The sequence below is a fragment of the Merops nubicus genome, unplaced genomic scaffold, assembly GCF_000691845.1.
Source record: "Merops nubicus isolate BGI_N331 unplaced genomic scaffold, ASM69184v1 scaffold5134, whole genome shotgun sequence".
NCBI lineage: Eukaryota > Metazoa > Chordata > Aves > Coraciiformes > Meropidae > Merops > Merops nubicus.
Genome location: NW_008604727.1, coordinates 19,200 through 35,665, shown reverse-complemented (window position 1 = coordinate 35,665; position 16,466 = coordinate 19,200). Strand labels below are relative to the sequence as shown.

Here is a 16,466-nt window from a genome sequence, read left to right as displayed (position 1 = left end):
TTACTGAAATTCACTTTGAGGTCCCTGCATTCAGCACAGCGACTGATAGCTGGACTAAAACACCTCTCCTGTTACAGCCAAGGAAGTTCCAGCTTCAGAAGCTGAGTGAGATCTTGACTTTTTTTTGTGACTTTTCCCAAGGGGAAAAAATTCCGGTTCCATCTGAACCAAATGTGACATTTTCCCTTTTTTCTTGCCATATGAAAAACTGAAAAAATTGTTTTGCCCTGAAACATTCCCTTCTCCTTCAAAGTGCTCTGAGTACTAGTTAGGAAAGCAAAAGGAAAAAAAAAAGGGGCTACATTCAAAGGTTCTGTCCCTCCACCTACCCGGCAGCGCAGAGAACACGCACTGTGTTGGACTGTGGAAGAAAGAGCGCCGAGTCATTCTTCTGCTGACCAGATCTCAAACATCTACCAGAAGAATGCCATAAGCACACAAATATGCCAGTTGTGGCATACACTGACTCTTTTTTGTTCCACTCCACATAGCTAAAAACCCACTCCTGCCCATTTCAGAGCACAGAGGACTGAAATGCAGCTGTCCTCCTTCCCTACAAGCCCATCTCACCCAGCACTTTGAATTGGTCTTGCTATCTCTCAGAGTTTACAAAAGTATTTCATACAAAGACAAACAGCACAAAAGACTCAAGGCACGCTTTCTTCAGGACATTATTCTTGTGATTAGGGGACCTTTTAAGGAAGTAGGAAATTTGGATGTAAATGGCATGGGCAAAGGAGGAACTGGAGCCTTGTTTTTTTCATTCCTTGAATTGTTATTTGCACCTGCAAGTCACTGGGTAATAGAGGGATAGATATTGCTCTGGAAATATTTTACAGATTATTTGGTGTGTTTAGACTAAATCTGTGACTACACTTCTCACAATCAAAAGTGCACATCACAAAATTTGGTATACCACCCAGTTACAAGATGAGGTGTGCAACCAAATGAGTTGCACTTTGGTGAAGTCCTATTCTCCTAAAGATGTTGGGTGAAGTTGCTTGTGCACACCTTCCTCTCTGCCACCTCTGAAGGTGGTACAGCTAGCTTCTTATCCTTCAAGCAAAATGGCCTAATGTTCCCAGCCACATCCTACATTTTTCCCCCATTCCCAGGGTGGCTCCCACATTTTTCCCCAGAAGTCTTTTCTATGACAGAAGTGATGAATCCTTGTTAAAGTAGCACAGTCTTCCAGCTTTTATATTTTCAGAAAAAAAAAATAGGAGGTGTTTTATTTCTTATGGTAAGTAGCATAAATGCACCAAAACAATGGTATGGATACCCCTGTATTAATTGTTTAGAGAGCTGTCATTGGAAGTTGGGGACTGGGAAGTCACAAAAGGCTCATTTGCCTTCTGATCGTCCTTCATGGAGGCTGCCTGGTCTGAGATGGAAGAGAAGGAGAGCTGGTCATGTTCCATTATATTCACTTGGTCCTCTTCTTTGTCCTTCTTCACATAAAACAACTTCCTAAACTTTTTGAGCTCGTGGAGTTCACAGAAAGTCTCGAGAACCACCAACATCGCGATAAGGCCCAGCAACAGATAACCTGGGTAGAAAACAAGAAAGTGTTTTAATTATTAGCAAATTAAGTGGGGCTGGAGCAATTTTAACCCTGTAACTTTTCCCACTCTTGTTATTTCTGAATAGTATATGTTCATTTTCTTCATGATCTAGTTTCAGAGCTCTGTAACTCACTTCAGACTGTCAAATTTTTTTTTTTTTTTTTCCTTTTTCATTGTACAGTCAGGAAGTTCCCACACTATCAAAAAGGTAATGGTAGTGGCTTCAATTCTGTTACAACTGTACAAGAGAAAAATATGTAAAGGCATTAAATGAAGCAGAATACTAAAACTTACCACATGCATCTCCCCCACTTACTTATGACCTTAATGATTAAGTGTTCCTCAAAGGATTTTTTTTTTCCATTGATATTTCTACGTGTTACAAATAGAAGTAAAAATACGGCAGCTAATTACAGTTATTTCTTGTTTGTAACAGTTTAGCTGGACAAATCACTTATATTTCATGAAAACTTTTAAATTATTTTCCCTTAAAATTATAAGGAGAGCTAACCAACACCCTGAAATGAGTGGAAAAACAAAGCAGCTAGAAACATGTACTAAACTAGTAAAATCAAAATGAAAAATTGCTGTAAAATTACTGCTGCTATTTTAAAAACCTAACAAAGTTGCTATATCTGATGACACCTTGAAAATTATTTGCAATGTTTTATTAATGTACCTAAACTACCCAAAGTTGGAAGAGTTACTTAAATGATATTACTGATGACTTCAGTGGTGTACTGACTGATTTTTAAAGGTTATAGTCAGCTCTCATAGTCTGAGACTTTTGGAAGTGGAGCTCCGTAATGCTTAACAGCCCACTGTGCTGCTTTTATGTTTTTCCTCTCTCCAAACATATGCATCTAGAATTTGAGGCAAGGTGTTAAAATGAGCATTCCTTAATCACAGCGTTTCATTAGATCCCTGCCACTAATCATTACATTTCAATGTGGAGCATGACTACTCGAATATTTTATCATTTCAACGAGTAAATCAAGCAGAAGTTAAGTGTATAATTATTAGTTCGACATGCTCATCCAAAGGCTGAACATTAAATGTGCTGAAAGATCAACACAAATTAATTATTATAATCTACATATGGTATCTGTTCTATTACCTAAAGGCATAAACATTTCACCTGTAGTTACAGATTATTCACTGGCAACAGCACTCTCCTTTTCCTTTCAGGAGCACTATTCAATCAATATTGCAGCACCAGGTACTGATCTAAATCAGCACTACAGCTAAAAGTTATGATTTATTTTTAAGCTTTATCTTATGACATCAAATGGGAGCTATGCGTTAACACAAGGAAGAAACGATAAAGCTATGCTTTTTAAAGACATCCATAAATGAGAATTTTCTATTTATCTCTGAAATTCAGTCCAGCTGATCACCACTTGATTTAGAACAGGACTTGTGTTATCCTAAAAATTCTTGAAAAGCCTGTAGCACTCCTTAAGCATTTACTGATGTAGAACTCCAAAACTTTTCTTGAAGAAAATTTACATTTGGCATGAGAAAACATTTTACACCTCCTGTTCAGTTCTTTGAATTGTTCACATGAAGGGAAAAATAATAATTTTAAAGCTATGAACTTAAAAAAAAAAAAGTTGAAATGAAATATTCTAAGCTCATAACTTTGCCCAAAAGCTATTTTTTCCTTTTAGTATTTCCTGCAATGTTGTGGTGAGCAGAGCCCGCCCTAGGCAGGGATCGGCGTGCGGAAGATCTGGCGATGTAACGGAAAGCTCAGACTGCCCACGAGGGGCCTTGTGGGTGTGGCTTGTGCTATATAAGCAATTGCAGCTGCGCAATAAACGCCATTTGCAACATCCTTCATATTGAAGCCTGTGTCTGTGATGGTACCCAACGGCAGAGGTTGGGTGGCAGAGATCCCGGGGATCGGGTGTCGGTAACGACACTGCAATTTATTTTCTAGGTTTTCTAAAGTTTGAAAAAGGGTAATCTGGACCATAATGTTTTCTTCCAATTTTGAACTTTCAGAACATCTAGAACCTTTATAAGGCTTTTACTATGTGTGACCTTCACCATTTGCTTTGTCATTTAGCATCCCCAAATGAACTCTGCTGCTCAGCAGGGTAATCATTAAAAGCTACTGCTGGCAAGATAATAAACACGATGGGTAGAGGGGGAAATCTCCTGCAATGACCACAGGCTTAGCAGGAGAATAAAATAAATTGCTCTGTTGGCTAGTTCAAGGCTCTGCTTCAAAGAATGAAAATTCAAGACTTGTTCTCTCTTTAGGTAAAACACAAAACTATGCTAATGGGGCACCCTGCCTGCATTAAGACTGCTGGCTCATGCACAAGAGCACAGACAAATGCATAGCAGCCTAAGAAACAGACCTGACAGGAAAGGTTTGTTTTGGCTGTTCAGATCTTTTAACTGCTGAGTCTAATGACCCAGGACTGCACAGACTGAAGCTGTATCAGGAACTGGGTTGCTTCATAACACTGTCACCAGAGAATTTTGCCCTCAGCATACATCCATTCAGAATACCAACACAAAGATCATTTTCTTAGCTTTGATCAAATCACTGATCACTGTGCCTCTCTTCTGTGTCAAACGTAATTAAACAATTTCACATTCATGGTCTTGCTTTGTTATCATCTCAGTCTACTTGTCTCTCTTTGACAGCTGGTATGTCCCAGTGCCAGCTTCAGCTACCTTCTGTAACAACTGGAGTCAGAAACTTTGTTATTCTGCCTCATTTCCCATTGCTCTGTGATCTGTCTCCATCCACCTACTGTCTCACCCTAAGAGATGACCTTAGGTTACGAGGATCATCTTTCTGGCTCTCTGATGCATTGAAATCTTACCCCAAGATGCTCATAACTATTTTCATTACAGTAATGTGAGCATTTCATTCTACTGTTAGTAGGAGAGTAAGTAGCTATGGTTTAGCACAACAGTTTATGGGTTTAGCTTCTTCTTTCTTAACTAAAAAACTTGCCTAATTTGAAAGTTTCCTCTTGGCACAGCTAGGTACAATGCCCAGTTTGCTAGCTGACAGCTCACAAAACAATCACCATGCATGGAATGGAGAGGGAAATTATTATTTTTTATTTTTTCTTTTTTTAATAAAACGTCCTTTATTTAGCTGGTTACTTCGACACTTACATGTAATTCCGATTTTATACAGCTCTCTGAATTTTTGATTGTAGCCTTCTCCTGGCACATAGTCTCCGAGGCCAATGGTGCTCAGGGAAATGAAGCAAAAGTAAAAAGACTCCAAAAAATTCCAGTCATCTTCCAGAACAGAAAATATTGCTGCCGGGATTAAGAAGAAGCAGGAGACAGTGATGAACCCAAGGACTACAGCGTGGATGATGGCAACGACCTGCTTGGAGAAGCCCCAGCGAATGTGGAAGTAGAGCACAGGCCTCCTGGTGACGTAGACGATGATGCGCTGCACCACCGCTGTCAGGAAGAGCAGCGTAAACGGGATCCCGATCACCGAGTAGATGATGCAGAAGGCCTTTCCTCCGTCAGATAAAGGCACTGTGTGTCCATAACCTGCAACAAAGCACAGGAGGCACAGGTTGGGCTAAAGCTGGGAGCTCACGTACCAATCTGATATTGGCTATACAGCAGGAGATGAAGAACTGCTTCACTGTTGGCAATTCTGAATTCTGCTATTCTTGACAAATGCTGTTCAAAGGTCTGTTTTAAGCAAGGCAAACAAAGCCTGACTACTAGAAATAATCTAGTAAAGATATATATATATAAAAAAAATTTCTATTTTTAAATTCTGAACATAGCTCTATAAATGCTTTTTTTTTGAAGAAGGAAGTAATGTCTAGTCAGGAGTGGAAATCCATGCCAGGAAAACTGTTTTATTCTGAGTTTTCCTGTTGATTTTGTCTGTTTAATTTGCCAAAGTGAAGTAACTTCTTTTATCCACTTTGTTAAATGGAATAATTCATACATCAGAAAAACCTTCCTGGAACTACTGTGCAGTAAGGCTCTCTAAGACCTTTTGTGAAAGCCATCTCAATTACACAGAAGTATTATAACCAGCATTCCACGCTATATGCTTCGATGCTTCTGCAAAGTGTTTAAATGATAATTCATCGAAGATATCTAAAAGCAGAACAAACATTTTCACAGCAAAGCTCCTGGGATCAAAACCACTGTTGCTGGATTTCTACCTAGTCAACACTGTCAAGTCCACCTCTAAACCACATCCCTAAGTGTGCCACATCTATACGTCTTTTAAATTTCTCCAAGGATGGTGACTCCACCACTTCCCTGGGCAGCCTGTTCCAGTGCTTGACAATCCTTTTGGTGAAGAATTTTGTCCTAACATTCGATCTAAACCTTCGCTGGCACAACTTGAGGTCATTTCCTCTTGTCCCGTCGCTTGTTCCTTGGGAGAAGAGACTGGCACCCACCTTGATACCTTTCAGGTAGCTGTAGACAGCAATAAGGTCTCCCCTCAGCCTCCTTTTCACCAAGCTATACAACCCCAGTTCCCTCAGCTGCTCCACATAAGACTTGTGCTCTAGACCCTTCACCAGCTTTATTGCCCTTGTTTGGACATGCTCCAGCACCTCAACGTCCTTCTTGTAGCGAAGAGCCCCAAACCAAACCCAGTATTTGAGCTGCAGCCTCACTAGTGCCAGGTACAAGGAGATGATCGCTTCCCTAGTCCTGCTGGTCACACTGACACAAGCCTGGATGCTGTTGACTTTCTTGGCCACCTTCATGTCACGTATTTGAGCTGCAGCCTCACTAGTGCCAGGTACAAGGAGATGATCGCTTCCCTAGTCCTGCTGGTCACACTGACACAAGCCTGGATGCTGTTGACTTTCTTGGCCACCTTCATGTCACGCTGCTGGCTCATATTCAGTCGGCTGTCAGCCAACACCCCCTGGTCCTTTTCCACTGGGCAGCTTTCCAGCTGCTCTTCCCCAAGCCTGTAGTACTGTACGGGGACCCAAGTGCATGACCCAGCACTTGGCCTTGTTGAACCTCATACTAGTGGCATCGATACAGTCCCCCCTACCCCAGCAGCTGCCCAGCTTGGTGTTGTCTGCAAACTTATTGAGGTGTTAGTGATCTGATCAGTGATCTGTTCAGAGTGCAGGAACTTACCCACTGGTGCCCAGGCTGATCACGGCCAGCACTCTCAACTCCCGAAATGCGTGCAATCAGCCCTGCACCCAGCGACAGCAGCTACGCTGCCAAAGCACACCCTGCCAGATAGCCTGCTTCCAAATGTAAATCATAGGCACAGGAAAGAACAGTAAATCCAGCACAAACCAGGAATGTGTTCTTCTCCTTGCCAAACTAAACACAAAAAAAAAAGGCATTTTGTTTTCATTGCAACAAGGAAAAGGAAATCTCTTGAAATCTAGTCTGGGCACTGATATCAAACCAAGCAAGCGCCAGGCCCTAGTAGTTCTGCAGCCTGATATCTGTCAGCTCATTTGGGTTATGGTAGTGCTGTACAACAAGGCACTTTCCAGAGCTACTGCAACTGGCTATCTCCAGGAGCCCAGGCAAAGCTCAGTGACTACAGGGTTATGCTGCTTCCGAGCTCTGAACTGGGCTCACTCTGTACTTGCCCAGTGCAGCACCGGACCAGGCAGACATCCTCCGAGGGCTCGCGGGAACCTTCTGTCTGCATCCCTTTGAAACAGAGTGCTCTGCAAGCCCTTCAGGTTTTATACAACCATGAGAGACTTCCCCTCTGCTTTAATGAATTTATTAGTAGAAGCATTGCTCTTTTAAGTTTTCCATCAGAGTAAGAAAAGGAAAAGTTCTTTTTATTTAAGATGCACAGAGACACTTCCAGAGAATGAAAGTCAGGCAAAATGACTTATCATTACAATATACAAAGTCTTAAAGAAGAAATGCGTGAGGTTTAATTCCTCCATGTTAGCTAACCTGGTAGGAAACTTCAGTTGTATTTGAATTTTAATGACATTATGAATAAATTACCCAAGCTCAGTCTTTTGAGCCCCAGAAAATCATATTCATTAATTACTTTTTTTTATTGCTCACCTTCTGTTTATTCACTCTGAGGTAAGAGAGACAGAACTGCACAGAGCACTCCAGATGCAGCTGAATCAGATTTATGAATTTGCAGAGAAGATTTCTCACCCTGTGTTTTACTCCACCCCTAACAACACTGGATGTGTTCCAATATCTAAAGGGTGACTCCCTTTTCACAAGGAATCACATGAAAAAGATGAGGGGTAATTGGTACAAGTTACTCCTGGGGAGATTCTGATTGGGCATGGGAAACTTTTTCAGTATGAGAACTATTGGCCATTGCAATCATCTCCCCAGAGAAGTGTTGGGATTCCCTGACACTGAATACTTTTAAGAACTGGCTGGACAGGGGGGCCACCTTGTCTAGATAGTGCTTTTGCCAAGAAAGGTTGGACCAGGTGACCCTTGTGGTTCCATCCAAACTGGTATTCTGTGATTGGACTGGCACTTCTGACTATCACTGAGCTGACACCTTCTTGGCCCTGTCTATCAGAACCCCAAGATCTTGTCCCTCGGAGATATCCAGGGATCCACCACTGCAGATCCCATCCCTTCATGTGTGAAACTACGACTGGTTTTGTTGTGAGCGTGACTTAACACCCCCACTCATTTTCAAGTGCCATTTTATTGCCCAATTGCCCTACAGCTCTTCCATCACCCTTCTATCTTAAATAATTTTGCTTCTTTAGCAAACTGCTACCTCCTTCTTCCATGTCATTTAGGAATAAGTTGAACAGCACAAGCCCTAACACATGCCTCCATGGAACAACCCTGGCGACATTCCCCTTCTTCAGGAACTTATTTTCTCCTACTTTGTTTTCTGTCTTTCTCCATCTCACATCCATATGCGGACCAGCCCCAGTTGTTTAATTTTCCTGAAAGTATTATGTGACAGACAATCAAGTCCAAGTTTTGAAGAGAAGGAAGATGTGTGTTTTGAGTTGGTCATAGGGTGTTCTAAAACTGACTCATGTGACACAAACACAAAAACGTCAAGTGCAATGCTCCATCTCATAAAGGCGTCTTCAGCAAGGAAGAACCAGAGGTGTTCTAAGTAAGATGCAGATCTCATCTGGCCTAATCTACCTTATTCAGTATATCCACACTTAAAGAATAAATTCACACTGGAAGAAGAGCAGAGAAAGGTTAATGAAACCATCAGGGGAAAAGAGACTATTTCACCAGAGGAAAATAAAAGTGGTTTGCTTCCTTGGCACAGCTGAATGGAGGCTGAGAAGTGATACAGTATCTCCCTGTTAATGCATCAGCATGCAGCTATCACCAAGGGAAAAGAAATGCTCTAGATGAAGAATAGTACTGCCACACAGACAAATAGCTTTGAAGTAGCATGAATAAATTCAGTCAAGAAATTGGAAAAAGGTTTTCAAGCTTCAGAAGAGTTTTGGTGCAGCCATCTACTTTCAGCAGTGGGGAAAGAATACAGCTATGTTTAAAAAGGAACCTGAAGAAGCTTGGTAACTTTATGGATGGCACAGTATCACGAGACTATACATGACAAGAAGAAATTGAGCTTGCAGTCCTAGAAAGTCCCTTGCAATCTCCAGGATTTTAAATTTAAAATAAGTTTGCACCATACAACCAGTCCAAGCTTTCATTGATTTGAACCAAAACATTTGTATCGTGTACAAAAAAAAAAAAAAAAACCACCAAAATCTGACACATTTCTTGGTTTATTATGCACAGAGCAGGCTGATGGCAATTCAGTTCCAGTCTTTGCACTGGCTTTAGCAGCAACCAGCTCATTTCTTGATGAGGAAGGGTTATTTTACCTCTCCAATGCTTCTTTCATAGTTCCTTCTGAAGGATGGACATCATCCTTCCAACATCATATACAGTATGCACTCAGAGGAAAGTATAGAATGAGAAAGACTTTACTACAGGAAAGTTTAAGGAGGCTATATTAAACCAGGTCCTCACTGGCCTGATTAGTTAACCCTTACAGGAATGTTCCCAATTCACAGAATTGGTTGAGGTGCCCAAAGCAGATGCTGCCTTCTAAGGTCTGCTGTTCTCATGAGGTTGCTGCATTACTTAAGGGATAGCTGAGGGAACTGTATCTGCTCCTCAGCCGCTAGCAGTCACAGGAACAATACTACTGAAAAGCATTGATGGTTTCAAACTGAGGAGAGAATATGTGCTCCACTCAACCAGCAGCAGTAAGAGGATGACATCTTCCAAAAGCAATGGATGAGTGATTAATGTTTGCTTGCTACTCAGGGTACAGAGATTATATTGAAAAGCTTGAGCTAAAGCTGTTACAGTTTATGAGGCTATGACAAGTGGGGAGGAAAAAGATCCATGTTTTTTCCCCAGTATGAAATTGCTTTTATGTGACTTTTCCTAACAATGCCTATAATTTCAGCCATCACTGCACAAAAAGTCATTAAAAACCCACAACACAGCCATACATTAGAAGAGAGGAAATTACAGATGCGAGGCAGGAGATACAGCACGTCTGCTTTCAGACACTTGTGCTCCATTGCCTCCCATGTCTGCTTCTGCACCTGTTTGTAGCTTCTTTGTACTGTAACCTCTTCAGGGAAATTCCCTTCTATAATCCCTTCATTAGGTGCCCAGTGCATGCTAGTTCTGCATAAATAATAGATGATAAAAGGTTTGCCAATTTGCCTTTTTCAGTGGAAACCACCATATTCAGAAGCATTATAATTCCAATCCTAAAATATTCTTTTCGTTATGAGAAAAGGATGCTCACAAAAAGAGAACTATTTATGAAGACATTTCTTTATTCTATCAAGGAAAGTTGCTCTGAATGACTAGAATTAAAGTGCCCATGTAGTGTATCTGATAACTGTATTACTGTTTATGAAGACAGAAGATTTACTCAGTGCTGTATTTTCATGTGTAATGCAAATATCATACAATAATCACCCATTTAAGAGCACTGACCTTTGAAAAACCAAACCTTCAGATAACCTGTCCAAACTCAGAAGCAAAGTGACACCAGAGATAAAAGGATATTACCTGCATATAATCCCTTCTATTGTCTATTCATACCTTCAAGGCACCATCCCTTCTACAAAGTTCACAGAAAAAGCTCATGCATGCAAGACCAGCAGGATTTGCCAAATTTAATAGGATAAATGCTCCATCTAGCTCAGTATGTCGAGACAGATGATATTTGATTGATAATACAAAGAACAAACCCCACAAGATGTATACAGGTGGGTTTCAGTTCTGTTCATGCATGGGGATTTTTTCCTTACAAGTCATTTACTCTTATAACTTGGAAGACTTCTACACTTACAGAAATACACAAAATGTCTGCATCTGTTCTAATACAATTTTGAATGTTGTCATCGTCTACAAAAGTGCTTACTTTTAGAAGTAATTTAAAATGCTTAAATCTTTTCACACTGATCTTGGTGCTGTGAGTTACACCAGTCCATTATGTGTACAATGGCCAGTCCTATGAATGGGGATTATCACCCACAGTATTAAAGCTCACTTCTCTCCCCTCATGACTTGAAGAGTCAATGGTTTTGTACCTCCTGTTTTCTTCTGCTAGGTACTATTCTCCCTCTTTTCTACCACAGCATCTGTCAAGCCACTGTCTCAGGTCTCCCTATCCTCAGGTGACTTGTTGCAACACCACCAGCCCTACCTGGCCCCACTGAGCTTCTTAGCATGGGGATGGGGTTATCTTCAGCATATCCAGTGTCCTCCCTGACACACCCATTCAGAAGGCAGAGTCATAACACCCAACCCCAATGTGATGGCACAACATAACAAGTGTGCTCCTCCCTTCACTAGTTTGAGTCAGTGTCCTTGAAAAGAAGTCAGCTCTTTAAGTCTGCTCATAATCTCAAAATGCCCCAACAGATGAAGTGATGTATTGAATTTATGCAGCAATCCTTCATTCATCCCAAGCGCAACATGACTCACTAGAATACGATGATGAAGGTCAATGACAATATTTACATAATTTCTGCACTACCTTTGATATTTTCCACTGTGTTTAACTATGAAATACATCCTGCTTCATAACCGGTCTGTTATCTTCCAAGATAAAAAAAGAAATGTCAGGTAGATCTGTGTGGTAAAAGAGATCACAAGTAAGTCCCACATATTTTTTTTCTATTGCAAGGAAGACCATGGCAGCAACCAAAGTGAACTTGCCCTACAGCGTTCACACCAAGAACATTTGTGAAGCAGCTGATTTGGAAGTTTACATGAAGTATAGCAGCTGACTAGGCCATAAATTTTCAGGCAAAACACCACCTATCATGGAGAATGACAGAAGAAGAATGAAAGAAATAAGAAAAAAACCCACATTCTTTATTATAGAGCATGTCTACATGTGTCATAGCATCTGCTGAAAATGAGATTCTAACAGAAAAGATATTTTGCTTTTTCAGCTTCTGTAGAGTGTGTGCTGGGAAGGACCAGCACATCTTTAATGATGGCTGATAGGCAGGTGCTTAACCAGCCTTTTAGCACACTTGCACAAAAACCTTTCTTCCTTGCAATACATACAGAAAATAGAATGTAAAGTGCCATGAACAGAAATGAAAACTGGTCCATAGCCTAAAAATGTGCAAAACAGTAGCATTGTGCTGCTAGATAAGACTTCTTTGAACTCTTAGAGATCTGAGATACAGCAATACCATTAAACCAAGATATTAGAACAGTTATATGTTAAAAAGGATAAAAATTAAAAGTTCACTAACAGTTTCATTAAGACAAACCTGGGAACTCAGATTTCCATCCAGGCTGACATCAGCTACTGTATATAACAGAAAGGAGGAGGAAAAAATCCACTATAATAGGCAGTAAGCAGAGGAAATCCATTTGGCAGTTACATTTTGCTACCTCCTTAGCTGAGCTAGAAGAACAGGTTTTGTGTGCATTGGAGGAGAAAGAGGTGCTGTAAACTGAATTGATGAAATTATTTGGGTCTTAAAGGGGGGGGGGAAAAAGAGAAGGAAAGTGACGATATTTGTTTGAAACCTTGGTCATTCCACTAATAAAAGCTCACCACACTGGCGTGATCAGGGTGGTGATGAAGGGTGTGGCAGAAACGCCTTAAACCAGTTTTGCCACTAAAGAAAACATTAATTAGTTTCACCCTCACACAGCGCCAGTAAGGGTGATTTAAACTTCCAGCTGAGGTGATTTACTATGGTACTAGTCTAGCTCCCTTCAGTAATAAAATATCCCTCAAACCTCACTAGAATAACAGTGGTAAAGATGTACTTAATTAACTGTGAGATTTAGATCTTCTCCATAACGATTTCTCACACAATCATTCCTCAAAATAGTTTTGTTTTGCCAATATCTAGCAATGGACTTAAAAAAAAAAAAAAGGGATTCCAATACACTTTTTTTTTTGCATATCTCTCCTAATGGTACATGGTTTCATTTCCTTCTGAGGCTGTCCTTTGCTGCCATTAGTTATCAAAGTCAAAGACTGCCAATTTCTCAGACTGCCAATATCCTGCTTGCTAGGTTTGGAGTTGCCTTGGAAAGGCCCAGGTTCATATAATACAAATGTTATCTGCTGCACCAAAAAAGGCTGAAATGGCTGTCGACAGAAGTCAGTTTCGGAATAAGTTTGCACAACTAATTTGGCTGGCCATCAGCAACCCAGGAAACAAGCCAACGGCATTGATATATTGGCTTCTGTGTTCAAAGCCAGTTTCAAAATCAATTTCTACCAGAAGAGTTGTACATCAGAACATCTGTGTCTTGCAAAGCTTATAAAGTCTGCCACGTCTATTCCCACACAGGAGGCAATATTCACCTGCCCAAGGAAACCAAGCTAGAAACTGCAACCACAGACTCTGGGAAAGGGGACACTGATGAATGAAACTGGAGAAAGTGTTTGTATGAGGACAAGGGATACTTAGACACTATTTATGTGAATATATTCAGATAAACAGCTTGCTTTATAGTTATTATATGTGGTATTGTTTAAACTGCCCATGATTTGTACCAGTGCTGGCAAAACGCTGATGCTCTGTGCCTGTTCTGACTAACACGATCTGGGTCAGCCTAAATAACCAATGAGACAGGGGACAAGCTGCACGTTGGCACGCAACGCATCCACACTGAGGAGGTATGCCAACTGTTACTCAAAACTGAATAAATAAACCAGATATCTCATGCTGGGAGCACAAGGAGTAATGATTCCAATTTCCAACTGAGTACATTCTTAGCCCTCTGAAAAATGATCCCCTTTCCTGCAATAAGTCCAACCCCAACTCCATGCCTTCTCTTGCAGTCCTACATGAAGAGACAGCAAAAGCTCTTACTAACCTGGACCTTCTATAGAGATAATATAAATAATTACTCTCATACACTAAAATTGCAGTATTTAAGAAATAATTTGTGTACATAATATGATTTTAAAGTAAATGAAATAAGCATTTAGAATTTAATACATAAATACTTTAAACTAAACCAAAACTTGTAGGAAAGTATTTAATATGTCCCACAATAAATACCACTGCTGTTTATATTTTTTTTCAGTTATTGTATGCTTATTGTGCTATCAAAAAAGAAAACTTACAATTTCAGTATAAAATGTAAGGCAGTTAATGAACACAAATGGAAAGGTGGAAAAGAATGAGATGATACTGGGCAGTGTAAGACACAGCAGCATCCATATGGCACCTTCACCATCTCTACTCAAACCACTTAACCTACCTTTTCAGGTATTTATATAGATTGATGAGGTCCCCTCTAAGCCTTCTCTTCTGCAGGCTGAACAGTCCCAGTCTCTCCCACCCCTCAGAGGAGAGACACTCTAGTCCATCATCTTAGCAGCCCTGCACTGGACTCTCTCCAGTAGCTCCCTATCTTTTTTGTTCTGGGTAGCCCAGAACTGGGCCCAGCACTCCAGGAGTGGCCTCACCAGGGCTGAGTAGCAGGGAAGGAGAACCTCCCCAGACCTGCTGGCTGAACTCCTACTGCAGCCCAGGTACACCGTAGGGCTCTTTGCCACTGGGGCACGTTGCTGCTCCTCCTTCGGCCATTAATTATGCAAGGAAAATTGAAAGTGCATTAAGTCTTTTCCAATGAGTTTAACAATTGAGGCCAGAATAAAACCCATACATTGTGTATTTATTTTCTTAACTATAGAAAAATTACAGTACCATCTGTTTATAACAGGAAATCCTGTATCTTTTTTACTATGATAAGTACACTTACAATTTTCTAGTGATACATGCAGCCTAGCAGTCCTGGGAACTCCCAAGTCCCAAAAAGCATTTTATAATTCCAAAATTGTCACGGAAATCCTTACATTATTCATGTTTACCATTAACCCATTTCTGTGATCTCCAAGGAATATTCTTTTTCTTTCCAGCTAGAAAATGTGTTAAGATGGTTGTTACCTTTATTCCAGCCTAGCTGTTGATGCTGGAGAATTGTCTGTTCAAGAAGAAATTTTTCTGTTGTGTACTGTACTAAGGTTGCTGTGCACCTTTATATATAAATGTGAACCTTTATATATAAATGTGAGATACAGAAGATGGGAATGTTGGTGTTGTGGCCAGGGCACGTCTTTCCAATTCTGGTTTGGTTTTGTTTGTTTGTTGGTTGTTTTGTTGTTGGTTTTTTTTTTTTTTTATGCAGCAGGAGGAAGTGCTGCCACCTTAAATATACAGGACAAATGACAATGAAGTACAAATAAAATTTTATTTCTTTCTTCAAATTCTGGCACACTTTAATATGAATAACTATAAATATTTTCTCTCATGTAGAGATTAAAATATAGACCTGGCTTTTCAAATAAGAAAAAAAGACAAGTGTCTTGAACACCAATGAAAAACACCTTTGCTTTGCTCCACCTGTGAGTTAGCTGCTCTTGTGGTCCACAAATGTGAATATAAAAATGCAAGTTAAAAACATTTTTTCAATCAAATTTGAGTGGCAAAACAAGAAGCAGTATGAGTATCCTGTTGTCATTTCAATCAGCAAGAGAAAAGCTGCAGCCGGTGCAAGGGGACCTCTGGAAATTACATATTTATATGTGGCAATTTTCCATTTAAAAAATGTAATTTTTTTTTTTTTACACTCTTCACATCCCACAAAGGCAGTAGGAGAAATTGTAACATGTCATGATGAAGAAAATGTTTACGTCGTCGGGCTTGTCAGCAAAACTAGTCTTTAAAAAATGAAAATAGGCTGCAACAGGAGCCGAGATTTTATTGATCTTATTCTAAAAATCTCATCTGAATGTGATGAAAAAAGCAGTATTTGATCATATTACTTAAAGGATCAAGTGTCTGCCAGTTCCTGCCCAGAACCAATTATCTTGACTATTGGAATGTAAAGCATAGCAACAGAAAAAGTAAGGGGGTAGGGGAGTGGGCGAAGAATTGCATAGTTACCTTGTTTACATTAGCATTACAGCACAGCAAACGTGGATCCATACCATGGAACACTTTAGCATAGACCTAAATTAATCATTATATTTAGGGAAAACAGGGTTTACTTCAGATTTGCTCTAATTAGTTCGCAAAGGCTGGAAGCCCAGTAATAGTGGAGGTGTGCCTCACTGCTCTCTGAGAGTGCCTGTTTCAGGTTGATCAATCTGAAACAAATGCACACTCCAACAATGCTCCACAAGCATGAATCAAGAGTGGGAATCATCTGCAGATTTGTTTTAGCAGTACACGTTTTATATGAACCAAAACACTACTTCAGTGCCAAGAAATCTGGCAGAGTTAGCTACCTTCAGAAACTGAAGTTAACAGCACTTCTCTAGCATCAGCTCCTGCACTTGTGCTCAGCAGGGCTATGCCAGAGTGTCTTAAAAGCACCTCTCCCCATATATGAAGTGTTTCCACTTCTCTGACAGGCTCAAGATTTTTTGTAGGAAAGGCCTTCACT

At 40.3% G+C, this 16,466-nt stretch overlaps 1 protein-coding gene across 1 annotated transcript; it reads right to left on the bottom strand.

The window, feature by feature from the left end:
• Window positions 1-1,012: 1,012 nt before the first annotated feature.
• Window positions 1,013-6,298, bottom strand: LOC103771785 (potassium channel subfamily K member 1-like). The gene is made up of 4 exons (XM_008939097.1): window positions 6,143-6,298; window positions 5,159-5,252; window positions 4,710-5,105; window positions 1,013-1,549 (listed from the first exon to the last, which is right to left on the bottom strand). Exons 1-4 carry the CDS (start codon window positions 6,296-6,298, stop codon window positions 1,290-1,292), a joined length of 906 nt encoding a protein of 301 aa, XP_008937345.1. The 3' UTR covers window positions 1,013-1,289.
• Between the last annotated feature and the right edge of the window lie 10,168 nt (window positions 6,299-16,466).

What these genes read in the sequence shown, in the direction of transcription:
- LOC103771785 (XM_008939097.1), bottom strand. Translation starts at nt 6,298, where the DNA reads ATGAAGGTGGCCAAGAAAGTCAACAGCATCCAGGCTTGTGTCAGTGTG. An exon ending in GTATAGCCAATATCAGATTG is followed by an intron (nt 5,106 to 5,158) that starts GTACGTGAGCTC and finishes GCTTTGTTGCAG; the next exon opens with GTTATGGACACACAGTGCCT. An exon ending in GTATAAAATCGGAATTACAT is followed by an intron (nt 1,550 to 4,709) that starts GTAAGTGTCGAA and finishes TTTTCTACCCAG; the next exon opens with GTTATCTGTTGCTGGGCCTT.